The sequence below is a fragment of the Dama dama genome, chromosome 4 (assembly GCF_033118175.1).
Source record: "Dama dama isolate Ldn47 chromosome 4, ASM3311817v1, whole genome shotgun sequence".
In the NCBI taxonomy this organism is placed as follows: domain Eukaryota; kingdom Metazoa; phylum Chordata; class Mammalia; order Artiodactyla; family Cervidae; genus Dama; species Dama dama.
In genome coordinates, this window is record NC_083684.1 from 30,343,737 (window position 1) to 30,371,486 (window position 27,750).

General features: G+C 45.5%; 1 protein-coding gene across 2 annotated transcripts; it reads left to right on the top strand.

The window, feature by feature from the left end:
- Positions 1-1,849: 1,849 nt before the first annotated feature.
- CES5A (carboxylesterase 5A) lies at positions 1,850-27,750 on the top strand. 2 transcript variants are annotated; one of them, XM_061134551.1, is made up of 13 exons: positions 1,850-1,922; positions 3,164-3,371; positions 6,141-6,279; positions 8,293-8,426; positions 11,426-11,579; positions 12,346-12,450; positions 14,280-14,384; positions 16,041-16,181; positions 19,161-19,229; positions 21,016-21,163; positions 24,692-24,841; positions 27,352-27,424; positions 27,517-27,750. In XM_061134551.1, the coding sequence occupies exons 1-13, from the start codon at positions 1,850-1,852 to the stop codon at positions 27,746-27,748; spliced, it is 1,731 nt and encodes a 576-aa protein (XP_060990534.1). In that variant the 3' UTR covers positions 27,749-27,750. The 2 variants fall into 2 exon arrangements, with proteins under 2 accessions (XP_060990534.1, XP_060990539.1); XM_061134556.1 differs by lacking the exon at positions 24,692-24,841.

The window sequence follows — 27,750 nt, forward strand, 5'->3', positions numbered from 1 at the left end:
CTATTACAACAAACAAAACATGAATTAAGATATTTGTAGGGACTTCCCTGGTGGTCCAGTAATTAGGAATTCATCTTGCAATGCAGGGGACAGAGGTTCAATCCCTGGTCAGGGAACTAAGATCCTATATGCCACAGAGCAACTAAGCCCGTGCACAGCACCTGCTGAGCCCACGCACTCTGAAGCCCGTTTGCTAGAAAGTCCATGTGCCATCACGAAAGATCCTGCATGATGCAACAAAGATTCCATGTGCTGCAACTAAAGCCCGACACAACCAAATAAAAACTTTTTTAAAAGGTGTTTGTATGCCTCATGTTAAACCAAAATAAGTAAACCATGCAGACAAGCTGGAAATGTTTTCGATATTCTGGCCCCATCCCCCATTCACCTCCCAGGATTTATGGTCACCTAAAAGTGGGCAATCTGGACCTTAAGACCCCTGAAATAAGCAGTCCCTCTCGTCCTTACCCCCGGTCCCCAGTGGTTCTCGTCATGCATAGGGATCACTGTCCATAGGTGTTCACCAGATTTCAAAGACAATTTGAGGGATTTTTCGAGGTTTATTTGAACCATGTGGGGTTTTTGCTGAATTAAGAATCAAACCCTCACAAAAGACTCCACTGAAGTCCCTTTTCCACAGTCCTTAGTGCTGTCAGTGGCATAGCAGATATGCAGTTGCAGCTGGGAAGGAAGATATTATTTACTGGAGGACTTCATATCCACGAAAGTTTATGGAGCACCAATGAACAAAGTACATCAGGCAGCCCCTTGCCCTGACCTTGAGGATGACCTTACCTGCTAGTGCAGAGTTCTGTATCTGGCTCATAACTCCCCTGTCTCTTTTAGGAGGTGACTGACTATTCTAGAAAACTTCCCTTGCTTCTCAAACCCACTATTGCTGTTGTTAAATTCCTTCCCTGCATCTCCAGGGGGTGGGGCAGAAGAACGCACTTTTCAACAAGTGCCCCTGATAATTCTGACCCCACTGGCCCAGCCCCAAATATTTGGGAAGCTCTATCCTGAGTCTTTAACCCTACGTGAGGTATGGAGCTTGTGAGGGGCAGAATGGTGATGATCCTGGGTTCTGAGGTGGATCATCCATGACCCACCAGTACTGCAACAAGAATCCAGAATGCTGTCCCAACAGAATGGTCCCAACAGAATGGCTTATGATAATTTCGATCCCTAGGTTTGTCTCTTTATATTTACTGTGGGGAGCCTGGAACTAGATTAGGATTGCAGAGTCTTCATCCACAACACAACTCAAGCCAGTAGAAATGCTGTTGGGCTCACATGGTGATTTTTTTTTAAAATTGGGGCCACATTTAAGAATTGAGAAGTATCATAGACTTCTAGTTTGGCCAACCTAATTCATCATGAACTAAAAGTTTACTGGAGTGAAGTAGTCATTGCCCCTTTAAACAGAGCATGTGCTGTCTGGTTTTCCACAGTCCCTACCATTCCCTATTGCCTCTTCTGGCCAGCTTCATTCACTGCTTGTTTGCTGCCTTCCTAGCCTCTGTAGGCATCTGAGTTGAGATGCACCCAAAAGTTCCCAAATGGACTTTCTGACTCTACCATCCTGTGAATCAAATTATCTCTAAATGCCCCCCGCCCCCACACACACCCAATCCTGCACTCAAGAGTTAATCATCAGCTTCTTATGTAAATCAGAACAGGAAAGTCTTGTTTGGCCAATTCCTCTGAAAATCTTAGCTATTATTCTTCACTGAGGCTGTGTCCTGTGTCTGCCTGCTCAACACTTGTCTCCTATCTTCTTGTCCCTGACGGAAGATCCTTGAGGCCAGCTGTGGCCATGGATGTCCAGAGAGTCAGGCGGGCCGGCCAGATGACTGGGGAGTGGGTGCACCCAGGCCAGACCCTGATCTGGGCTGTTTGGGTCCTTGCAGCTGCCATCAAGGGTGAGACGCCCAGTGGGAGAGGACGGCTCTCAGAAGATGGGATAGGGGATTTCCCTGCCTTGGAGGATTTTTCACTGGTGGAAAATGGAAAATGGAGGGTTGTGTAGAACCTCAGGGCACCTGACCCATGTCCTGGTGTTGCTGAGAGCCCCAGGCCAGAGTCTCCTTCTCAGGTGTGTGTAGAGCACAGAAGATCCTGTCCTGTCTTTGGGTTGCTTGAATCTTGGGAGGCTTGGAAGGGCGTGGAACGGAGCCTGTGTTTCTATAACACCTACTGCTGAGGCAGGACTGTCACTGTTGAAATGACTTAGAACAGGTAATGCCAAGAAATCTGGGCCCTCCTAAGTAAATAGCTGGGCAACTAACTTCTCAAGGTTCCATATTTGATGTGGATACCGAGAAACTTGCACAGTCTCTGTAAGTGTTATCCTTGTACCCCTGGAGGTAAATGAACTGATTTCAGATAGCATAAGATAATTTTTTGGTTTTGTTGCTCTATATGTATTTTCTTGTGTACTCAAAAGCATATACCTAAGTCATCAAAGCCACAGTTCCATAGATGGCATTGTTTAGAATTCCCCTAAGTAAAATTTTAGAAGTCTATCTCAATTTAATTTTAAGAAAAGAAGAAAGCCAGTAGTCACACAGGTGATACACAGACATGCCAGCAGTTATGCCGGTGGGTATAAAAATAACTGAAATGTGGGCCAGATTTTATTGAGTCCTAGGGTAAAGAATCCACCTGCAATGCTGGAAATCCAGGTTCGATCCCTGGGTCGGGAAGATCCCCTGGAGAAGGGCATGGCAACCTACTCCAGCATTCTTGCCTGGAGAATTCCGTGGACAGAGGAGTCTGGAGGGCTACACAGTCCGTGGGGTCACAAAGAGATGGACACAATTGAATGACTAACACACACAGGCTCTATAAAGGCTAGTGTGCATCTCTTCCACAGTGAAGAAAAGCTTGTGTGCAGCAGCAGGGAGATGGGTTCCCAGCTTACATCTTAGAAAGTTTTGTGGCTTGGTGCTGTGCCCCTAGGAGACATTCAGTGAGTGCTCTGATGAAGATGACTTCTTGGGGAATGTCAAAGGAGCAGTGGACATGGATTCATTGAGAAGGAGTCCAGATACTTGCACAGTCTCTGGGTTGAGAAAGAGCGCCCCACCTTGGGAAACTCTGAGTTTGGCTTGTTCCCAGCCTCTTCCTCGCGCCCCTAATTCCTCCCTATGTGTTTCCTCAGGGCCAGCCACCGCCGATGCACCAACCAGGCACACCAACCTGGGATGGGTCCGGGGGACGCAAGCTTCTGTTCTGGGAAACGACATGCTCGTGAATGTGTTCCTTGGGGTCCCTTATGCCGCACCCCCTGTAGGGCCCCTGCGATTTGCAAACCCGGAGCCTTTACTGCCCTGGAATGGTTTCCTAAATGCCACGTCCTACCCTAAATTGTAAGAACTGGCTTGGTCCCAGGGGTGGCCTGTGACCTGTGAGTAGGAGCAGAATGTGGAGGGGGAGTAAAGGTCATGCAGCCCAGTGGAAAAGGGGGTGCATTTGTGAGGAGGATGCGGAGGGTCAGGTGTGATTGAGGCTTCTGTGATGGCATGGCTCCCCACCTTGTTTAACATGGTTCCCCACCTGTTTAAACAAGCAGAGTCCCTGGGCTCTCTTCTGAACTCCCTGGATCCCCAGAGCTGGGCCTGGGAAACTGGGTTGTAAAGAAGCTCTCAAGCGATATTGAGGACCAGTCAGGCTAGGGAACCACTGTGATGGGCTGACTGAGTCTTTGGGTTAAAAGAGGTTATTGATGCGTCTCCAAGTGACCTCTACCCCAGGCTTAGTCTCCACCATGGGACTGGGTCAGGTCTTTAGGGTGAGAACCATCCCAGAGGAATTTTAACTCTAGCGATTCACATGGTGCCCAATGCAGGGCCTGGCCCATAGTGGGGAATCCATGATTACCTGTGGAACGGATACATGAATGTGTCTCTGTGACCCAGGGCAGCTGGGAGGGCTGATTATCCCAGACACTGCAAATTTTCCAGCTTAGATGAACAAGCAGCTCCCAGGTAAATTGTGGAGGTGTCTTGTGCACTGGGTGGAAGGTGAGGCTTGGAAATGCCAAGAATCTTTTTTTTTAGTATAAGTTTATTTATTTACTTACTTTTGGCTGTGCTGGGTCTTCGTCGCTGCTCGGGCTCTCTCTCATTCTGGTGAGCAGGGGCTGCTTTCTAGCCCATTGCACAGGTTTCTCATCACGGTGACTTCTCTTGTTGTAAAGAGTAGGCTCTAGGGGTGCAGGCTCTAGGCATGCAGGCTTCAGCACACGAGGTCAGTAGTTGTGGCTCATGGGCCTAGCTGCCCCTCAGCATGTGGAGTCTTCCCAGACCAGGGATCCAACCTGTGTCCCCTGCACTGGCAGGCAGATTCTTGAACACTGGACCACCAGCGAAGTCTGCCAAGAATCTTTCAACTCTCAGATTCTGTGAAGCCCTCAGATTGGACCATGTTGGTTCTTGGTACTGGGGTCCCAGGCAGAGGGAGGACCCTGGTGCCAGAAAACTAAGCCACAGAAGAAAACCCTATGTTGTCCAGGCACTGAGGACAATAAGTTGAACCTTGTGTGTTCATTCATTCATTCAACTAATATCCACTGAGAATCAACTCAGAACCTGGCTCTCCGTTAGGCCCTGGGATCATGACAGTGAGTTAGACACAGCTTCCCTCAAGGAATCTGCAGACTGGCTGTGGTGGTGAAGACATAAACAATAAGGACAGTTAAAATATGGGGTGACAAGGCAAGCATTAGGGAGTCAGAGCAGGTCAGCGAGGGAGTCTTGAGGGGAGGCCAGATATGGCTTTGTTAAAAGCAGTGAGCCCCAATTTCTGATATACAACATACAAAGGAAGAAAAAAGCATTTGAAGCAATGATTTTCTGCTGCCTAATCTGTACACTATTCTATTTTAGAAAAACAATGAACATTAGTTGAGCACTTACTAGACATATTTACATATATAATCTCACTTAATCCTACTATGCCTTGGGATAGGGACTCTAAGGTACCATGGTGACTCACACAGAACCCTAGGCTTTTAGCTGCTCACTAGGAGAGATTCTAGGAAAGAACACAAAATATATACGTGTTTCCAAAGACCTCCCAGGTGGCTCAGTGGTAAAGAATCCACCTGCCAACGCAGGAGACACGGGTTCAATCCCTGGGTTGGAAAGCTCCCCTGGAGAAGGAAATGGCAACTCACTTGAGTATTCTTGCCTGGGAAACCCCATGGACAGAGGAGCCAGGCAGGCTACAGTCCATGGGGTCGCAAAACAGTCTGACACGACTTAGCGACTAAACAATTCCAAAGAGCTATGGTCTAGCTGGAGAAATCTCAGGAGGCTTCTTGGAGAAGGTGACACTTTGACAGAGTCTGAAAGAAAGGGAAGAATGTGAACAAGCAGGTCTGGGGAGAAAGTAGCCAGGGCAGAGGGACAAGCTTAAGCAAAGTCCTGATTGCAGGAATCTTCCTGCTAGCCTACCTCTGTTGTTTCCGGTAGAAAGGCCTGGGAATGTCCTTTTGTTCCTCTAGAGGCAGAAAAAGGAGCCGCAAGAGCACAACCCTTGATATACATCCCTGTGACCTACTGTCTACAGCTTGGAGAATTGTTGAGCGAGCTTGAGTCTTTATGTGTATGTCTGGATCATGGTGATGGGGGTAGGCATGAGTGGGTCCTGGGGGTTCATGGTATAATTATTCTGCACAATGTGCCTTCTTACCCAGAAACCAGATCAAAAAGAATTATAGCTTGTTTGGGCTTCCCAGGTGGCACCAGTGGTAAAGAATCTGCCTGCCAGTGCAGGAGACCCAGAAGATATGGGTTGGATCCCTGGGTTCAGGAAGATCCCCTGGAGGAGGGCATGGCAACCCACTCCAGTATTCTTGCCTGGAGAATCCCATGGACAGAATCCCATGTAAGCCTAGTGGGTTATAATCCATAGGGTCGCAAAGAGTTGGACACAACTGAAGTGACTTTAACATGCACAGCTTGTATGGTCCACCCTGGGGGCTGGGACGTTTTTAAATTTTGTACCAGAGCACTGAATCCCTATTCTGCTCAGGCATAGGAGATCACTAGGCCTCCCTGCTGTCACAAAAGCTGGCCCCTCCCAGGCAGGTCTGCTGACAGCAACTCTGGGGGTTTCTCCTTCCCTTTTCCAAGGTGCTTCCAGAACTTAGAGTGGCTGTTCACAGATCAACACATTCTCAAGGTGCGTTACCCCAAATTCAGAGTATCGGAAGACTGCCTGTACCTTAACATCTACGCACCAGCCCATGCAGAGACCGGCTCCAGGCTCCCGGTGAGGCTCACAGCTCCTGCTGTGCTGGGGACCGCAGTTACAGGTTCTGGGCCTGGGACCTGGGTGGAGTGGCTGGATATCTGGAATCGAATCTAGGCTCCCTTGGGTAAAAGGGAAATGTACTCACTTGACATGTCAATAGCTTTCTTAAAAATCATTCTACTGACAGATTTGCTTTGTCTTCTTTTGTGATTACTTCTTTATGGTTAGTGATTTGACCTCTGATTGTTTATTTTGTTTTGTTTTTCGCCTCTGTTGGGTATTAAATAGTCTGCAAACAGAAAAGACCCTGCTTTGAAGGACTCTGAGTTTTTTGGTTTGGGAAATCCTATCTTTTAAAAAATATTTATGTATTCGTTTCTTTTTGGCCACGCTGTGTCTTTGTTGCTGCGAGGGTTTTTCTCTAGTTGCTGTGAGCTGGGGCTTGTCTTATTGCAGAACATGGGCTCTAGGGGGCATGGGCTTCAGTAGCCATGGCTCCCAGGCTCTAGAGCGAGAGCTCAGTAGTTGTGGCACACGAGCTTAGTCACTTTGAGGCATGTGGAATCTTCCCAGACCAGGGATTTAACCAGTGTCCCCTGCATTGGCAAACAGATTCTTATCCACTGGCCCACTCAGGAAGTCTGGGGGACATCCTGTTTTAAAGAAGATAGTTGCCTTTTGCAAATTTTTTTATTTTCAGATGAAAACAGGTTATAATGGGAAATGTTTCACTTAAGAATGAGAAAGATCTTTGTACAAGTGAGTGTACTATACATCTAATTTTGAACCACACCCTCCATCACCCTCTCTCTCCCCCTTGCCACTGCAACAGAGACTTGCTCTACTGTATCATAACAGCAGCACCTATTGAGGGCTGACTGTGTGCCAGGCACAGTTCATTCTCTCATCTCAGCCCCCACAATAACCAAGTGGGGGAGGATTATGGACCTATTCTACAGATGAGGAAGCGGAGAATCAGGGAGGGCATAAGCAACTTGGTCCACGTTAGACACACAGTAAGTGGCAGATCTGGGTATCGAGCCAGTGCTTGGTCCAGTTCTCCTTTACCTCCATGGCTTTCTTCTCTTTCCTACCCCATGAGTTATAGTCATTAACATGACTTTTAGAAGAGAAGGGGTTGTTTAAAAATTAGTATATACATGGTAATAGTCATTAAGTATGGGCTTCCCAGGTGGTGCTAGTGGTAAAGAACTTGCCTGCCAATGCAGGAGACTTAGTAAGAGACTCAGGTTCGATCCCTGGGCCGGGAAGATCCCTTGGAGAAGGTAATGGCGACCCACTCCAGTATTCCTGCCTGGAGAATCTCATGGACAGGGCAGCCTGGCGGGCTATAGTCCATGGGGTGGCAAAGAGTTGGACACGACTGAAGTGACTTCGCACACATACATTAAGTATATACATGGTGATAATACCATTTGAATGTTTGATGTTTCCTGGTCCCAGTTTTTCTAATTGATAAAGTAAAACTTCCACACTTTTCTCTTTTTCCCTCCTCTCTTCTCTTCTCTCTGTAAGTGGATATAAACTCTAGATTAAAACAGTTTAAGTGGCTCTTGGTCTCATATATCGCTTATAGCTATTTCCATTTTTCTGTGGGTCACAAGTTTCATGACATTCAGTTAACACTTTTTGAGCTCTTGAAATACGCCAATGTTGTTCCATGAACTTCAGATGAAGAATTTTTTTTAAACGTCATGCTAACCTCATAAATGAGACACTTTCATTCTGCACATCTTACAGATGAGAAAAACGAACCTCAGAGAGGTTCAGAAGGCTGCTCAAAGCCACACCGCTAGTCAAGGGCAGAGATGGGAATCAAACCCAGGCACTCACATGCTAGCAGCCACATACTTAACCCTGGGCCTTCTTCAAAAGGCAAAACCTTTGAGGCTGTTTGGGAAGGAAAGTGAAACATTCCTATTTCCCTAAAGAAAGAATGTCCCAGCATGCATGGGGAGGGGCTGTGGGTGCCTGATGGACTGGCTGGAGGGTTCCTTTCCCCTTCCTTAGGTCATGGTGTGGCTCCCCGGCGGCGCATTCGAGACTGGCTCAGCGTCCATCTTCGATGGGTCCGCCCTGGCTTCCTATGAGAACGTGCTGGTTGTGACCATCCAGTACCGACTAGGAATATTTGGCTTCTTCAAGTGAGTCTCCCCAAGGGATTGACACCCCTGACCCCCAAGGAGCAGCTGGGCACAGCCACAGGGAACTTAGTGCTTGGCAACCTAAGGAGAAATGCGCCTTCAGTGACTCTGAACTAATTTGGCCCAAACTAGTTAGGTCATTTTAGCAGCTGTAACAGATGAGCCCCAAGCATTAGTGGCTTCAAATTATAAAAATTGCCTTCTCACTCAACTGAAATCCAGCCAAGTGTTTCTGACTGACAGGCATTCTTCTCCACGGTCAATCAGGGACCCAGGCTCCTTCCATCTCTCCTCTAGGGCCCCACCCAACTCCTCTGCACTTGGCCAGCAGATGGAGAACAAGCAGGAGAGTCATACCAGGGTGGTCTTTCCAGGTCAGCTTGGAGGGGATGATTGTTGCTCTGTTTACATACAGTTGGCAGAACTCAGTCATAATAGCACACTCAACTGCAAGGGAAACGTGTTCCTGGCAGATGAGGAAACCGGGAGTGTGAGCAGTTCCAAGTGTCTGCCGTCGGGCCCCACATCAAGGCTCCTCCAGTGCTCACCTAGGAATAATCACTCCATTGATGACTTCCCTCCCCCACCAAGTAATATCAAGCATGTTTCAGTGCTCATATGAGCCCAACACCATGCCGGGCACTTGCTATGCATTCGTTATAACTCACCCCAGACTAATTCTGTGAGAAACATACTGTTGTTATTTCTCATTTTACACTTGAAAAATGGAAGCACAGAGGGGTGAAACAACTTCCCAGAAGTCACAGAACAGAACTAGGTCTCTTGGCCGCTTCCTTGATCCCACGTAGAAGATGGCAGAACTCAAGCCCTGGCCAGGATGCAGTGTGAGCCAAAGGTCAGAAAGTATGGGGAAGTCAGCAAGGAGTCCAGCATGGATCCCGCCCTTGAGAGGCTGCCAGTGTCAGGGGGAAAATAACACAGGGACACAAATCCCCAGGCTCCCAGGCAGGACATCAGTCACATTCTGAGGGTAAGAGGCGCTAGAGCTGCATGTAGAAACAGGCGGGAGCTGCAAGAAATCAGCCAGTCTTCCTGAGAGAGGTGGGATTGGAACCAACTGCACCTTAAAGACGGGGTTAGACTTAGGCACGAGGGGTTGGGAGAGAGCCTGAGCAAAGACTAGGAAGTTGGAAGGAAACGTAGCCGCATGTGGGGCTGGAACAGTATTTGCAAACTGGGTTTTGGGGCATGTAGCACAGGGAGGTGACTGAGAGGCTGCAGTGGAGGCAGAAAGGACTGAGATCAGACTAATGTCCTGACCAGAGTGATTACATGTTTAGCAGGTCTGTACACTGGGATTCTGCCTAATATTCTCTCAACAGAAAGGTTTCCAAAGGTTGTTTATAACATCTGGGTTCTAATAGACAGGTAACTGAGGACATGAAAGGAAATGGGTGTGAAAAGGTAGGGCCAGGCCTGATTGGGAAAGACCCTGAATGCCAGGCTGTGCCTGGTGACTGGTTTTTAGTGGATAAAGAAGGAAGAATCCAGGAGTGCCCTGCAGAGCAGTATAGTGGAAAGTCACTCAGAGCAGGGTGCAGGCTGGCCCAGGGGTGCCTGGGCTTCAGATGGGACATCTGATTGGGGTGCTGCTATACAGCCTAGATGCAGGTCATGGGGTGAAGCAGGCTGGTGGCTGAATAGCTAGAGGGATTGCTAACATGGATATGGTACTTACTGTGTGCTTGCACCGTCAGTCTTCACAACAGTCATGTGAAGCAGGTACCATTAATCAACCCCATTCAGACATAAGAACGTTGAGGCAAAGCACGTTAAGTGACTTGCTCATGGTCACCCAGATCATAAGTGACCAGATTATGAATCAGGATAAACAAAGGGAGGAATGGGAACCAACGTGGGAGCCGTGATGGAGTGGAGGTGAAATTAGCAGTGTGGCTCCTGACCAGATGCAGGCATTGTGGGAGAGAGAGGGTGGAGTTGGGGCCATCCCAGGCATCAGGGACAGACAGAGAGAACCAAGGAGAAGAGTGGGTGTGGGGAATTAGAAGATGGAGGAGGAGTAGACTATGATCCCGAGGTTACTCTCATACATGGTGGGTAGCATACATGAACTACCCAAGAGCACGGGGACACAGTTAGGAGAATGGACCCAGATCTGCAATTTTCTAGCTCCTGGGCAAGGAACTTCACCTCTCATGCCTCTGCTTCCTGTCTGTGAGATGGAAATGATGAATCCCTCAGTATCCTTAGAACATGGTTGCGGATACCACTGATGGGGGTGGGCGTGACGTGAGTGAGTTCTGGCTGCCAAGAAATGCAGCCACTGCCCAAACCACTTCCCAGCAGAGGTGGGGGAACATGGAGTGATGGAATCTGTCTCTCAATATTCCACCCTGAAACCCCCATCCAGTGCCTTCCTCTGACTGCACACAGTGGGGAGCCTGGGTGGGGTAGTTCATGAAAGTCAGCCTTTTGAGAACAAGGTGGAGAAGGGCAGAGAGGACCCAGAAGGATGAAGGAGAAAGACCAGCACCACCTACCTCACAGAGTGGGAGGTTAAAGGAACTTCAGCTATAAAGCCCTGGGGACAGCATTGTACATGATGCTGCAACAGCTGCTATTATTATCATTATTTTTCATTCAGTCATTCACTTGGAACCCCTGTGCCCAGGGAGGTCTTGCTTCCTGGTGCAGACCAACTTTCAGGAGCAGGACTCTTCTGGAATCCATGGATTCAGGGGAGCCTGTGAATACCCTGAAATTGCACATACTAGATTGTCCATACATTTTTCTGAGGGTATAGAGTTTTCATCAGATTCTCAAAGAAACCCAAATCCCAACAGAGGGTGAAAATTAAGCCTGGTTCTCCCAGCGACCCCAGGCCTCTGACTCCCCGCTTTTCTCCAGCTGGAGTGGCGGTGCCCTGACACAGCCCACAGCCTCCTCCTCCGACCCCCGGGGCTGTGGGAAGCAGACAGTGGCCAGATGAGCGTTCTCACCCTGCCTCTCATCCACAGCACAGGGGACAAGCATGCGCTGGGGAACTGGGCTTTCATGGACCAGGTGGCTGCCCTGATGTGGGTCCAGGAAAACATTGAGTCCTTCGGTGGGGACCCAGGCTGCGTGACCATCTTCGGCGAGTCAGCAGGAGCGATAAGTGTTTCCAGCCTTGTAAGTTTCTTCTCTTTGGGACCTGAAGGAACCTTGGTGGGGGAGGTGACAAAAATGAAGACAATGAGTCATGCACATCTAATTGCTGCTTTCATGTTGAACAAATGCTCATAAACACATTGTCTCCCTCGAACCTCACAAATACATGGTGAGTGAGGGGCTTAGTCTTATTTCAAGGGCAAGAAGTGAAGGAGCCAGCACTCCCATGCCAGAAGGCTTGACCTCCAAGTTCATGAGGAACCTGGGCCTCTGAGAGGTTAGAAGACTTGCCCAAACCTTTGCAGCTAATCCTTGAAATTCCCAAACCAAGACTTTTTTCCCTCTAAGTTTAGAACACTTAAGGAGGCTTCCTAGGAAGTTTTCTTTATTTCTTTTATTATTTTTAATTTTTTAATTGCTTTAAAATATTTATTGTTTCTGCCACACAACACAAATCAGCCCTGCGTATACATGTGTCCCTCCCTCTTTAGCCCCCCACCACCTCCCTCCTGCCACCTCTCTAGGTTGTCACAGGGTGCCAGGTGGGGCTCCCTGTGTCATGCAGCAGTTTCCCACTAGCTGTCTGCTTTACACATGGTAATATATACACGCCAGGGCTACTTTCTCAGTTCATCCCACCCTCACCCTCCCCCGCTGTGTCCACAAGTCTGTTCTCCACATCTGCATCTCTATGCAAGTTTTCTCTAAAGAAAGGCTGGGTGTTCTGTGTGATGGGTGGGAAGCTCCCTGAATAAAGTTTCCTGGGCCTCCTGTGTTCTCTCTCCAGATTCTGTCCCCCATGACTGAAGGCTTATTCCACAGAGCCATCATGGAGAGTGGGGTGGCCATCATCCCTTACCTGAAGGCCCCTGATTACGAGAGGAACAATGATGTAGGTATATTGTTAACTCTTCTCCAGCTCTCCAGCTTCCTCTCTTTGGTCAAGAGAGAATGGGGTCAGGTGTCCAGAGACCGTCTGCTTGGCTGTCCGTACTGACCATGACCAAAGGATCTGATGTTGGCCCGAGGTGACCCTTCTGACTTCATGGAAGGTCTGGTTCAATAGGACATGGGCCCAGGTGCACAATGCACTACTGCCGGTGTGCTTGCCTGTGTGTGGCGGGGTGGGAGGGGCGATGTAAGCAGATGTGTGGTAGTCTTACATCTTATCCATTATTCTTTGCTGGTGATATATGACTCAGTTTTGTATGTTATGTATCGCTTATCTGCTTTCTCTACTTCACCTAGAGTGCTATGTTAAGAAAGGTTCTGAGGTTGTTTCCAGCTCAGAGTGAAATAACACTGTGACTGATAAATGCTGTCTGGCATGAGATTGTGAGGGGGAAGTGAAGCATGTGCCCCAGATATTTGTCATCTATCATCTTGTCTTAGCGCTCTACCAGATAAGAGGACCTGGAGGTCAAGATCTCTCTGTATCTTTCATGTCCCAGCAGAGTATCTGATGTGTATTAGGAGATTCTAAATGTTTGCTGAATGAATGAGCTCACGAATGAGCCGATTCACTCAATGAATACTAATTTAGCACTGGACTATGGAGCCATCTCCTGGGTATCATTCACAATAGTGGTGCATTTTTTTAAACACCTTGTAGAAAATAGCAACCTAGAGTGGGAACCTAGAGCTCTAATATGATTTTTAAAAATACTCTCAATACACAGAGAATATTGATTTTGGTAGAATGATATATCAAGCTACTTTTAGTTTGTGCGTTTGCCACACATATATTGAGTGCTCATTGTTTTCCCTGCTCTATTTTAAGACCAATGAGTGTTTAAGTGGAGAAGGCGCATACTAACTTAAGACTGTGTGTGTGTGATAGTTCTTACATCTTATCCATTATTCTTTGCTGGTATATTCTTTTGCTGATATATAACTCAGTCCTCTATATTATGTATGGCTTATTTACTTAATCTACTTTGGCCACCTGATGCGAAGAGCCAACTCATTGGAAAATACCCTGATGCTGGGAAAGACTGAGGGCAGGAGAAGCGGGGGTGACAGAAGATAAGATGGTTGGATGGCATCAATCCTTTTTATGATTTTTAACCTGGAATCCATGGAAAGTAGAAGAGGTGGTTCTAGAACCCCTGCAGTTCTTTGCAGACTGCGTGTGTGTGCATCTTTCAGGGAGAGGGTCTGTAGCTTCCATTGGATACTCAGAGCATCCATGACTCCCAGAAGAGTAAGGACCACTACTTTCAAGGGCCAAGTCCAGGGAGAGAGCAGGAAGGTGTTTGGCAAAGACTAACTAGGGCAGGAAGGTGAGGACACTTAGAGCAACAGGAGATTAGAAGAGGAAGGACTCACGGGGTCTATAGTCTAAAAGGACATCCTGGAAAAGATGGGGCTGGGGCCTTCAGGAATAAATGGAATTGGTGTAGAGACAGAAAAAGGATGTTCAGGACATGTTCAGATGGTTGGGGTGGTGGTGGGGCTTGAGCAGGGCTGACAGGCTGAGACAGATCCAACTCAGGTGATTACTAAAGATGGTGAGGAGGGTCAGGCAAGAGAGAAAGGATGATGCAATGCCAACCTGTCCTCAATGTGTGCATTCCATTATGGGCCTGTGGTGGGAGAGGCCACATGCTGGTCTTCATATATAAAGCAGCAGCCTAGGGCTGGATTGAGGACGTTTTTCAACTCTCATTTTCCTGGAGGCTTTCAGTTCTGTGCACTGACCTGTTCCTTCTCTGAAAATAGTTGCAGACAATTGCAAGTATTTGTGACTGCAGCGTGTCAAACTCCGTGGCTCTGCTGCAGTGCCTGCGGGCAAAGTCCTCCAAGGAGTTGCTGAGCATCAACCAGGTGAAGAGGGAGGGGAATTTGGGGACAAGGTTGTCCTTTGAATGGAATCGTAAACAAATCCTACCTCTCTCTTATTTATTTCGATTCAGAACTTGAACAGATAGGGGTTGGGGATTCCTAGTAATAACTATTAAAAAAGCAATGTGGGATATAGAACTCTTATAGTTTATTTTAAGGAGATTGACAAGCCAGGGTGCTGCTTAACTTGGAGAAGACACAACAAAGATTGCGATTATCTCTACATCAGTGAAGGGATCTCACAGGGACCAGGGTCCACATTTACTCCACAGGCCACCAGGAGCTAACGTCAAGATCAAGAGCTGGAAGTTGGGGAGCCATAACTAAGCACTTTCTAAAAACTCAGTTATCTGAAAAGGGATCAGCTCCTTTAGAACACAGTGAGATACCCACCTCTGTAGGTATGCAAGCAGGGTCTAAATGACTGCAGATGAATTTCAATCACCAAGTAATTCATTGGACTGGATAATCTTTTATGCCTAATCTTCTAATCTTGAGACCCTCTGATAGTCCTTGAGAGACAATGAAGTCCTTACTGTCCAATTCCAACATTTGTTAAGCAATTATTTGGCATGGATTAAAAAATCTGCTTCAAGTTGTACTAGGATCCAGGAAATAGATAAGTTCTTGACTCAATGTAGTGTGAAAGTTCTTTTTGTGGGCTCTCTTGTACCCCTACTCCCAAAACAGAGACCTTAAAAAAAAAAGAAGAAAACTCATGAATAGAATCAGATGTTGCTTCCTAAGACCCAAGAACCATCCATCCAGACCCAAGTCTCAGTGCTGAGGAAGATGCCTTGGGAAGACGCGCACACCAACCCACACTACCCTGGCCATCCCCTCACCTCAGCTCTCTGCCCATTGCATTTGGACAGTGGTTCCATGCTTGAGAATGCATCAGACTCACCTAGAGGGCTGGTTGCTGAGCTGCACACCCCAGAGTTTTGTATTTGGCAGGCCTGGGATAAGGCATGAGAATTCATTTGTGTTTTTTTTAAGATTTATTTTTGTTTATTTGTTTATTTTTGGCTGTGCTGGGTCTTCATTGCCGTGCAGGGTTTCTCTGGTTTCTCTGGAGAGCAGGGGCTACTCTTGGTGGCAGCGGTGGCTTCTCTTGCTGTGGAGCACGGGCTCCAGGCACTTGGGCTTCAGTCGTTGTGGCGCACTGGGCTTAGTTCCTCTGAGGCACGTGGGATCTTCCTGGACCGGGGATCAAACCTGTGTTCCCTGCATTGGCTGGCAGGTTCTTTACCACTAGACCACCAGGGAAGCCCGAGAATTTGCATTTCTAACAAGTTCCCAGGCAATGCTGCTGGTCTTGGAGCCACTTTCTGAGAATTATATTATATATATATAATATATATTATAAGGTATTATATATCATAGGGAGTTACTACTTTTTTATCCACCTTTAGAAGACCAGGAAATTCAGGCCCGGAAAAGTTGGGCCCCTTTTCCCAACTAAGTGACAGAGTTGGCCAGGCAGCACTGATGCCTCGGGATGGGCCAAGAGTGATTGATTTTTCTTTTCTTAATGCCTTTTGCTATAGTGGATTGGTTCAGTTGGGCTAGAGTCTGGGGACAGCAGATTTTGTGAAATGAAACAGCTGCCGATTTTTCTCTTCTTCCTTGTTTCAGAAAACCAAGTCTTTCACTCGAGTGGTTGATGGCCTTTTCTTTCCTAATGAGCCGCTAGACCTGTTGGCTCAAAAATCATTTCATCTGGTTCCTTCCATCATCGGAGTCAATAATCACGAGTGTGGCTTCCTGCTACCCATGGTAAGAATTCCTCTGTGCCTCCTCCCACTCCTTCAACAGTCAGGCAGCTGTCTGCTTCACACTGGGCATGCACATGGATCTCACCAGCATTATGAGGGCTGGAGCCCATCACCCCAAGTACACAGCAGTCACTTTTTCTCTCTGAAGGAGGAGAACTGTGGATTGGGGGCAGCTGTAGCAAGTGTTCACTCTGTTCTTCCTATAGGGTTAAAGGAACAACGGTACAAAAAAGTGATAGATCCAAGTGAGCTTTGTTCAAAATATTACAATGATTGTTTCAAATAAGCACTGTTTCTCCCTCAAAGGTGAAATTCATACCGGTTTAGAAAACTGCAGACCTTCACACTTTCATGTCCAGCCTTGGTTCTGGCATTTCATTTCCAAGAATGCCAGTGCAAGTTGCAAAATTATTGAATTGTTTCATTCATCCAACAAATATGAACCAAGGGTTTACTCTATGCCCTGCACTCATTTAAAAAAAAAAAAAAAAAAACAGCATTCAGCAATGAGCAAGTCACATTGTTCCTGCTTTTTGCCAGCTTACATTCTCAAGGGAAGAGACAGATGATATGCAGGATTGAATGGATGGTTTCAAAGAGTCTAAGGGCTATGAAGGGCATAGACTGAGAAGAGGAGGCTTCTTTAGGGAGCCTCCTAAGGCTCCCTTTAGGGAAAAGGGGTCAGGAAAGGCTTCTCTGAGGAGGGACCATTTGAGCTGAGATCTGAATGCTTAGTAGGAGCCATGATTTGTTTGACCCTGTAGTTTGAGTCTCCGCATTTAAAATAAGCTTTTCATCTGTCCTTAGAGGGCTTCCCAGGTGGCGCTAGTGGTAAAGAACCCACCTGCCAATGCAGGAGACATAAGAGATGCAAGTTTGATCCATGGTTGGGAAAGGTTCCCTGGAGGAGGAAATGGCAACCCACTCCAGTGTTCTTGCCTGGAGAATCCCATGGACAGAGGAGCCTGTCAGGCTACGGTCTACAGGGTCGCACAGATTCAGACACAACTACAGTAACTTAGCACACATGCGTGCTGTCCTCAGAAGAGAGTGCTCAATTCTTAATATTTCCTGGTTCATTTCTACAGATCAACCTCCACCTTTCAAATAGGGGCAATGAAATACAGTGTATGAAATGCAGGCTGTGAAACACAGTGGTTTGTCAAGTTAAAGGCTAGCTGGTGGTCCTCTGGAACCAAAACCCTGAGTTCACTGGGTTGTTAAACGCATATTCTGGCGATTATTCATTTGACATACAGAGCAGTGTTTCAGGGCAGGTGGGGTGGGAATTTTTTTTTTTTCCTTCGTTGTAATGGAAGCAACTGAGTCACAGACTGTGGCTTAAGTTAGTTCTTTTAATGCTTTGTGGATCTGTACTAGAGAAAGAAAGAAAGGTGCTACTGATAACAGCCACATCACCGTAATCACTGTGACTGAGTGTCTTTCATAAGCCAAGTGTTTGGCAACTGTACAATAATGCAAACAGGCATTATTATCCCCATTTAGCAGCTAAAGAAACTGAGGCTCAGAGAGGCTCATGTGACTTTCCTAAATCTCCGAGCTCAAGAGGAGACAGCAGTGTATAAGTTTTATATATTTAGGTTCTGCCTGTAAATCTGAGTTCTCTATTTACCAGCTGTGTGACCTTTGAGGAGCTGCCTAACCTCTCTGAACCTCTGTTCCCTCATCTATGAAATACGGCTAAAGTTACTTCCTGCCTCACAGGTACACATCAAATAGCCTGGCATATGGTCTAAGTGCTAGGCATATGTTAGATATTGGAATTATTCAAGTGGAAGGACTGGACTTGGTGCCCAGGTCTGTATAGCACAAAAGCCTGCATGAGTGCTGTCCTTCTGTGGTTGTCTGAGACCATAGACAGTCTCCAAAAACCAATCCTAGCTCCTGAACATACAGAGAGGGTTCTTAGCAGTTAAAATGTACTTGTGGATTATTTGAATGACTCTAGGGGTTCTCTCAGATTCCACAAGACAGATTTGTTTAAATATCTGTCATGATTCATTACCCCAAGATTTTCAGCAGAAAATGTACCAGAGAAATTCATTTGACAAGTGAATACTATTTCTATTCCTTCGTGTTTTTAAGCTGTGATATTGGCCAGGGAAGGGTCAGTTTTAAAAATAACTGCTTGTAGCTCTTACTCTATACCAAGCAGCCTCTGTGTTTTTAACCATCCACTCTGCAGCCTCACCCGCTGCCTGCCCCTGCCAACTTCTGGCTTCTCAGAGAGCCCAATAACAAAGGACTTTAGAAAGAGAGCAATAAATAAACCACTTCAACTTGCTGTTGAAGCCAAGTAGTGGTCTGTATTAGTTTCCTAGGGCTGCCATAATGAAATACTGCAGAGGTGGCTTAAACCACAGAAATGTATTTTCTCAATGTCCTAGAGGCTAGAAGTTCAAGATCAAAGTGCCAGCAGGTTTGGTTTCCTCCAAGGCCTCCTCTTTGGTTTGCCGGTGGCCACCTTCTTGCTGTGGCCTCGCAAGGTCTTTCCTCCATGTACACACCCCTGGAGTCTCTGCACGTCCAAATTTCTTCTTCTTATAAGGACACTGATCAGACTGGATTAGGGCCCAACCTAGCATCCTCATGTTAGTTTAACAACCTCTTTAAAGACCCTCCTCTCCATACACAGTCACATTCTGAGGTCCTAGGAGTTCCATATAGGATTTTGGTAGAGGACGCACTCAACTCATAACGTGGTGGCCACTCAGCTCCCTCAAGACCTCAGGTATGACAGGCAACAGTTGCCTGATAAATTCAAATGTGAGAAAAAGAATCATCATTGCTCAACCAACCCACTCAGGCTGTTCCTTACACATGGACCCCTCGGGGCTGAAAGGGTTCCTGCTTTGGCCAGCCTCCCCTCAGAAAGATGGGTGCCTGGACCCTTGGGGAGACCATTTTCCCTTCTGATGACCTGATGTACTCATGGAGGACTCCCTGCTTCTTTCCACAGAAGGAGTTTCCTGAGATCATTGGGGGCTCCAACAAGTCCCTCGCCCTGCAACTGATAAACTCAGTCCTGGTAAGTGAGCTTGACTCTCCTCCGAGATCCATTCATTTCACAAAACTGGGTCACATGCAGGGAAAAGGCTGGGATAGAGATTTATTCATTCATTCATTTAGTAGATCTTCACTAAACAGAGTTCTGCAATCCCTTATCCACAGTCTCAACATCCAAATAGCTCTGACAACCCAAAAGCTTCTTATAACCCACACGGCAGCCAAAACTGACCTAGACTGATACACAGCCATTGGTCTTCATTATTCCTACACATTCATTCACTTTATCCAACTATATGTTTCTCTGTGATCATATGGATGTGGGGGCTGAACATATCATATAATTTGCAGCATATGTGCTGAATTATTCATCTAAGAACTGAAAAGTTTTGAATTCTGAAAACTACCTGGGACTAGAGACCCATATTCACTACATACCAGTCAGGTACTGTTCTACGTTCTAGCAATGCTGAGAGTCTTTAGTCAATCATTTATTCATTCACTCCCTATACTACGGATATAGAGATATATTTAACTTAGACACTAAGACAGAGATAGATTTCTTTCCTTCCTTCCTTTCTTCTTTCCATAAATATACACTCAGTGTGTGTGCCAGGTTCATTTCATTCATTTTTTCGTTGAATAAATGTTTCTTGAGAGTCCACACACCCTGGCATGTCTTAGGTCCTGGGTACAGTGATAAAGGAACTGAAGAGCCTCTTGATGAAAGTGAAAGAGGAGAGTGAAAAAAAACTGACTTGAAACTAAACACTCAGAAAACTAAGATCATGGCATCCGGTTCCATCACTTCGTAGCAAATAGTTGGGGAAACAATGGAAACAGTGAGAGACTTTATTTTCTTGGGCTCCAAAATCACTGTAGATGGTGACTGCAGCCATGAAATTAAAAGACATTTGCTCCTTGGAAGACAAGCTATGACCAACCTAGACAGCATATTAAAAAGCAGAGACATTACTTTGCCAACAAAGGTCCATCTAGTCAAAGCTATGGTTTTTCCAGTAGTCATGTAGGGATGTGAGAGTTGGACCATAAAGAAAGCTGAGCGCCAAAGAATTGATGCTTTTGAACTGTGGTGTTAAAGAAGATTTTTGAGAGTCCCTTGGACTGCAAGGAGATCAAACCAGTCAATCCTAAAACAAATCAGTCCTGAATATTCGTTGGAAGGACTGATGCTGAAGTTGAAGCTCCAATACTTTGGCCAGCTGATGCAAAGAGCCAACTCATTGGAAAAGACCCAGATGCTGGGAAAGATTGCAGGCAGGAGGAGAAAGGGACAACAGAGGATGAGTCGGTTGGATGGCATCACTGACTCAATGGACATGAGTTTGAGCAGGCCCCGGGAGTTAGTAATGGACAGGGAAGCCTGGTGTGCTGCTGTCCATGGGGTCGCAAAGAGTCGGACACGATTGAGCAACTGAACTGAACTGGACAGTGATAGCAGGCACGCTCCCTGCATTTGAGGGACTTGTAGACTGTTGGGATGGGTGAACATGACCAAATACCTCATACCAGGGTTAAGAACATGGGACCTGGATGCAAATAGACTTGTGAAGGGGTCAAGGTTCCACCACTTTGGACAAACCACATCATCTCTCTAAACCTCAGTTCCCTCACCTGTCAAATGGGGTTAATTCTGATGCCTGCATCATAGTGTCACTGTGTGGATTCAATGAGACAATGCATATAAAGCACTTAGAATTATGCCTGCAAAGGCAAATGTTTGGCGAGTCTTGCTATGATGGCTATTGCGATTGACCCGGATCTCTTGCTACCGTGATGTTTTATAGCACATCCCTGTCCAGTATTTATACCTTGTGGCTAATGAATATTTCTACAACATGCACTCTCTGGTCGATATACGAAATCGCTTCCTGGATCTGCTTGGAGATGTGTTCTTTGTGATCCCTGGGCTGGTCACAGCTCAATATCACACAGGTAAGTCTCCTCGCACCCCTCCTCCTGCAAGGCTGGTGGCCGCAGGGGTCCCTGTTGCCTGTGTACTGGCAGCCACCTGCTCTACCCTGCCCTCTGTTCCCCTTGCTGAGAGGGAGCTCCCAAGGCTGCCTGGGATATAGCCCTGCATGCTGACCTTCGCAGTTCCCCTGCCTTTCAGGGTTCAGGAATGTCGATCAGTCCTTGTTGATTCTAGTACTTTCCTTTCTTCAGGACTATGTGGAAAAGTCCCATCCCCCCCCCCCCATATTTTCAGAGGCCGGCCCCCACTTACCTTTCTCTTTGGAATGCGTGCGTGTGCATGCTCAGTTGTGTCTGACTCTTTGTGACTCCATGGGCTACAGTCTGCCAGGTTTTCCAGGCAATAATACAGGAGCAGGTTGCCAATTCCTACTCCTGGGGATCTTCCCAACCCAGGGATCAAACCCATGTCTCCTGCATTGGCCGGTGGATTCTTTACCACTGAATCACCTGGGAAGCCCTGCCCTTGGAAATGTCTTCCCAAATATCTGTAAGGAGTAGTGGAGCAACAAGAAAGAGAAGATTACTTGTGGGGCACAAACCTGCCCTTCTTTCTTTTTAAAAAAAGTTTGTATTTATTTACTTTTAATTGAAGTATAGTTGATTTACAATGTTGTGTAAATTTCTGCTATATAGCAAAATAATTCAGCTATATATGTATGTACATATACACATATATATATTCTTTTTAGTATTCTTTTCCATTATGGTTTATCACAGGATATTGAGTATAGTTTCCTGTGCTATACAGTAGGACCTTGTTGTTATCCATTCTATATATAATAATTTTCATCTGCTAAACCCAAACTCCCAGGCCATTCCTCCCCCAGCCCCCTTCCCTCTTGGCAACCACAAATTTGTTCTCTGTGTCTCTGAGTCCATTTCACAATTAAGTTCATTTGTGTCATATTTTAGATACCACATGTAAATGATATTATATGGTATTTGTCTTTCTCTTTCTGGTTTACTTCACTTAGTAATCTCTAGTTGCATCCATGTTGCAGCAGATGGCATTATTCCATTCTTTCTATGGCTGAGTAGTATTCCGCTGTATATATAAAAATACACACTTACACACCACATCTTCTTTATCCGTTCTTCTGTTGATGGACATTTAGGTTGTTTCCGTGTTCTGGGTATTGTGAATACTGCTGCTATGAACATTAGGGTGCATGTATCTTTTTGGATTATGGGGCTTCCCAGGTGATGCTAGTGATAAAGAATCCTTTTGCCAATGCAGGACATATATATTTAATTTATATATATATGAATTATTATTTGGCCATTAAAAAGGAATGAAATATTGATACGTGCCACAACATGGATGAAGCTTGGAAGCACTGCTAAGTGTAAGAAGCCAGACACAAAAGGTTATATGTTGTGTGATTCTGTTTATGTGCTATGTCCAGAATAGGCCAATCTACAGAGTCATACAGTTTCCATGAATGAAAGGGAGGGGTCAATGAGGGAATGAGTGCTTCAATGGACCTGGGTTTCTGTCTGGAGTGACAAGTATGTTCTGGACCTAGATAGTGGTGATGATTGCACAACATTCTGAACTTTCTAAAAGCTGCTGAATTACACACCCTGAAACTGTTAAAATGTTGACCTTTATGTTGGTGAGTTTTTAAGATTTACAGTGAAGAAACTGCAAAAGCAAGCCACAGATGGAAGAATATATTCACAACACAGCTATCCCACAAAAAGCCATATCCAGAATAGAAGAATTCATATAGTTCAATAATGAAAAGACAAATAATCCATTTACAAATGGGTGAAGGACTTGAAAAGACACTTTGCAGTAGAGGAAAAACAAGAACAAAAAGCACATGAAAGGGTGCTCCACAGTATTAATCATCAGGGAAATGCAAAGTAAACCCAAAATGAGGCAATCATTTACACCTGCTAGGATGATTAATGTTTAATATTAAAAACTCAAACCATATACCAAAAATTATTGCCAAGGATGTGGAATGTTTAGTACTGTTGACAAGAATGTGAAATGGTTACAATCACTCTGGAAAACAGTACGTTTCTTACAGAGTTAAACATATACCTACTGTATTACTCAAATATACATAAGACTTGTGTATGGATATCCACAGCAGCTTCGATCATAATAGCCCAAAACGGGAAAGAACCCAAAATGTCTTTCATCAGACGAATAGATAAATAATTTATGGTATATTCATGCAGTAGCATACTACTTGGTGACAAGGAGTCAGCTACTGACACAGGGAAGACATGGATGAACCTCAGAAACATGATGATGAGCCAAAGAAGCCAGGTTCAGGAGAGCACATATTGTGTTATTCCATTCCCACAAAGTCCAAGAACAAGCAAAATCAATCAATTGTGATAGGAATAAAAATATTGTGTTTCTTGGTAGAATGACTAGAAGGAGCTACAAGGAACTTCTGGGGTGATGGAAAGGCTCTGTATCCTGCCTGGGATGGTGTTTACATGAAGGTGCCTACATTTGTTAAATCTCATCAAAATGTACACTTAAAATCTGTGCTTTTTACCTGAAACTTTGATGAAAAGAGAGAAAATGAGAGGAAAGGAAGCAGAGATAGTGAGTACAAGGCAACTGCATTATGAAGCTAGCTAGAAAGGATTTAGAGAAACAAGCCAGTAACGGGAGGGGAAGTTGAGACCAAGAGTATGTATGTTTGTGTGTGTTTCTCTATGTGTATGCATGCATGCATGTGTGTGTGTATGTGCTTTAATGAGAGACTTTGTAAGCTTATTGCCACTGATGGTGATGATCCGATAGAGAAAAACTGATGCAGAGAAGGAGGGGAAATGACAGAGCAAAGACGTTTACTAGAAGAGAGATGAAGCAATATAGGATGCAGTGGAGCATCTTGGAAGCAGGAGGATAGCTTTGTCCTGTTTTCTGCAGACAGTTGAACCAGGGTCAGTGAAAGGAAGTCACAAGGAGGTATATCTTGGATCAGTATAAAGAATTTTTTTTAATTGGAGAATAATTGCTTTACGATGTTGTGTTAGTTTCTGCTGTATAATAACATGAATCAGCTATAAGTATACATACATCCCCTCCCTCTTGGACCTCCCTCCCATCCACCCCTACCCCAGCCCTCCAGGTCATCACAGAGCACAGAGCACAGAGCTGACCTCCTGTGCTATACAACAGCTTCCCACTAACTATCTGTTTTACACATGGTATATAAATACATGTCAATGCTATTCTCCTAATTTATCCCACCCTCCCTTGGTTTTTGTTGTTTGTTTGTTTTGAGAAATAGAACTGTTTTGCTGCCCTGAGGGGTAATGAGTTCTGTTTCCAGGAGCAGGAAACCCTAGCCTCAGATGAGGAAGGAGTTGGCTTGGTTTAGGTCACCTCTAGTCTCTGGGCTGCTTCACCTATGAGTCTGTGAATCCCAGACCAGATGGGTGGAGTGCGGGGCCAGCCTCTCCTGTCCCCTGCCTGCATGCCTCCCACAAACCCTCTCTACCTTCCTGTAGATGCTGGTGCCCCTGTTTACTTCTATGAGTTTCAGCATCAGCCCCAGTGCTTGAAGGACAGGAAGCCACCTTATGTCAAGGCTGATCACACTGATGAAATCCGCTTCGTCTTTGGAGGCGCCTTCCTGAAGGGCAACATTGTCATGTTTGGTAAGAAACTGGCCTCAGGGGTTCCTGCTCTTGCAGGAACATGAAATAAGGATAAGGGGAGAAGGAGAGAATCACCACCGTTAGCATGAAGCCTCACCCACCCCAGCACTATGCGAGAGCCTGGGAGGACTGGCAGTGTGCACTGCACCTCTGGTTTATAGACACAACCTTTCCCTGGAGAATGGCCCCACTCATAGTTTTAGAAACCAGGATGAAAAAGAAGGGCCAACATTTGCTCGATAAATGTTTCTGTCTGGACTAAAGCCAGGGTGGGCTCCTGGGGGCACTCATGCAATTCGATATTTATTTACTTGGCTGCGCTGGGTCTTAGCTGTAGCATGTGAGTTCTTCCGTTGTCCTTGCAGCACACAGGATCGTCAGTTGCACCATGTGAACTCTTAGTAACGGCATGTGGGATCTAGTTCCCTGACCAGGGATCGAACTTGGGTCCCCTGCATTGGGAGTGCACAGTCTTAGTCTTTGGACCACCAGTGAAGTCGCTCAATCTGATCATTTTGAGAAACAAAGCCACTTAGTTCCCTTTCCCTGACACCTGATCTTATCCTCCCTGCTCTTCCCAGAGCTTGTGAGGCTACTACCCAGGGCTTTCAAAGGCAAAAGCCATATTTTTCATAATTTTAGCTGAAAGTGGTGTGGATTCAGGTGATCTTATGTGAATGCTTGTGAACTGTTTCTACTGAGGTTAGCTCATTTATTCCTGAGGTTAGCTCATTTATTCCTGAGCTTATGACCTGTTCAGTGAGGTTATCAAAAATTTAAAAACCACAGGAACTATACACAGGAGTTATGACTCAACTATTTCACTAAAAAAATTGCACAATATGGACCCTTAACCAATTCATGCTGGCCTCTCTGTGATAAGGACAGAACCTCTCCTCTAGAGTGTGTGTAGTGTGGTTTGTTCATTGCTTTATTTTTTTTTTCTTATCTTTAATGCCAGTAATAACAGAATTACCTCTTAGGTTGTCATAAGGATTAAATGAAACAGTTCTCATAAATCACATGGTGAGTGCTTAATACATATTACTGTTACTACTCAGTAGCTATCACTGAGTCTGTAGTATGTGATGGGCACATAGACTCTCAAAAATGGACAAATGAACAACATATGTTTGTGTCAAAGAGTTAAATTACTTGATACCTGAAGAGCTTGTGAAATTAATGAGAAAAGCACAACCCAGTGAAAAACTGGGTAACAGATATAAATAGATAGTTTATGGAAACAGAAACACCAGTGGCTTTTGAACATAAAAATCTACTCTGACTGGCTCCTGGCAAAGAGGATTAAAAACTAACCTTGACCAATCATTTTTCATAGGTCAAGGTTGGGAAGAACATTTTACATAATGTATTTGAGCAAGTGGGGGATTTGTGCACCTCATATATCAATGGAACACTCTATCAAAACTTAAAATGCATGTAATCATTAGTCCAGCAATTCAACTTCTAAGATTTTTTTTGTGTGCAATTGTACTTCCACATGTGCAAAAATATATATGCACACACAGTGAAACATTGCTTTTTTGAGCAAAAGATTGAAAAAATGTCAAGACCCATTAATACAGTACTGGATACCTGAATTACATATTTACATATAATTAACTGTAAATATGGGCTTCCCATGTGGCTCAGTGGAAAAGAATCTGCCTGCCAATGCAGGAGATGCCAGAGATGTGGGTTTGATCCCTGGGTTGGGAAGATCCCTTGGAGGAGGAAATAATAGCCCACTCTAGTATTCTTGCATGGAAAGTCCCATGGACAGAGGAGCCTGGCGTGGTACAGTCCATGGTGTCACAAAGAGACGGACACGACTGAGCACACATGCAAGCACATACATATAAATATATATTTATATATTATCTGTTTCTAGAACAACAAAGAGCAACAAATGGAAGTTTTATAGGTGCCAATGTGGAACTAACTCCTGGATACAGTTTTAGTAACAGAGAAAGATATACAATGTGTGTCCATTATAGTACCAAGTGTGTAAAAAGATGTCTGCTTAAACCCCTGTGCACATCTGCACTCCTTTGGAAATGCACTCAAGAACAAGGAAACAATGGTTGCCTCTGAGGCTGGTAACTCAGTGACTAGAGGGAAGAGATGGGAAGAAACTTAACTTTCATTAGATTTACTTCCTGTATTTCTAATTTTGTACTTTGAGCAGTATTACATTTTCAAATAAAAAAACCACAATTAATGGATTGGTAGAGAGGGAGAGAGGTGATCTTTGTCCCCAAGAAATCACAGTCACATGGAAAGGGCTGGAAGAGCATTGGACAGACAGCAAAGGTGTGTGTTCAGCCTCCGCCATTAGAAAGCATGATTCCTTGGGCAAGTCATTGCAAATACACAATGAGTACGGTGACTTGGTAGGCTGTTAGGCATGCAATGGAAAGAAAAGTGCGAAAGTGATTCATCCAATGTGAGGCCCCTTGGGCTTCTGGCAAATCATTGTGGGAATGAGATTTTGTGATTATTTCCTGCAGAAGAAGCCACAGAGGAAGAGAAAGGGCTGAGCAGGAAGATGATGAGATACTGGGCTAACTTTGCTCGGACTGGGTAAGTGAACCTCCCAGCTTCCTCCATAACCAGGTGTTTGAGGATGAAAATCTCACTGGGTATTTGAGGCAAAAAAAATCTCTCACTTCCAGGAATCCTAATGGGAAAGGTCTGCCTCTGTGGCCGGCCTACAGGCAGTCTGAGGAATACTTGCAGCTGGACTTGAACATAAGTGTGGGACAGAGACTGAAAGAGGTGGAGCTGAAATTTTGGACAGAAACCCTCCCCTTAATGATGACCTCGTCTGGAGTTCTCCTGGCTTCTCTTTCTTCCTTAACCTTCCTTTTTCTACTCCTGCCTTTCATTTTCTCTTTTGTTCCCTGAGA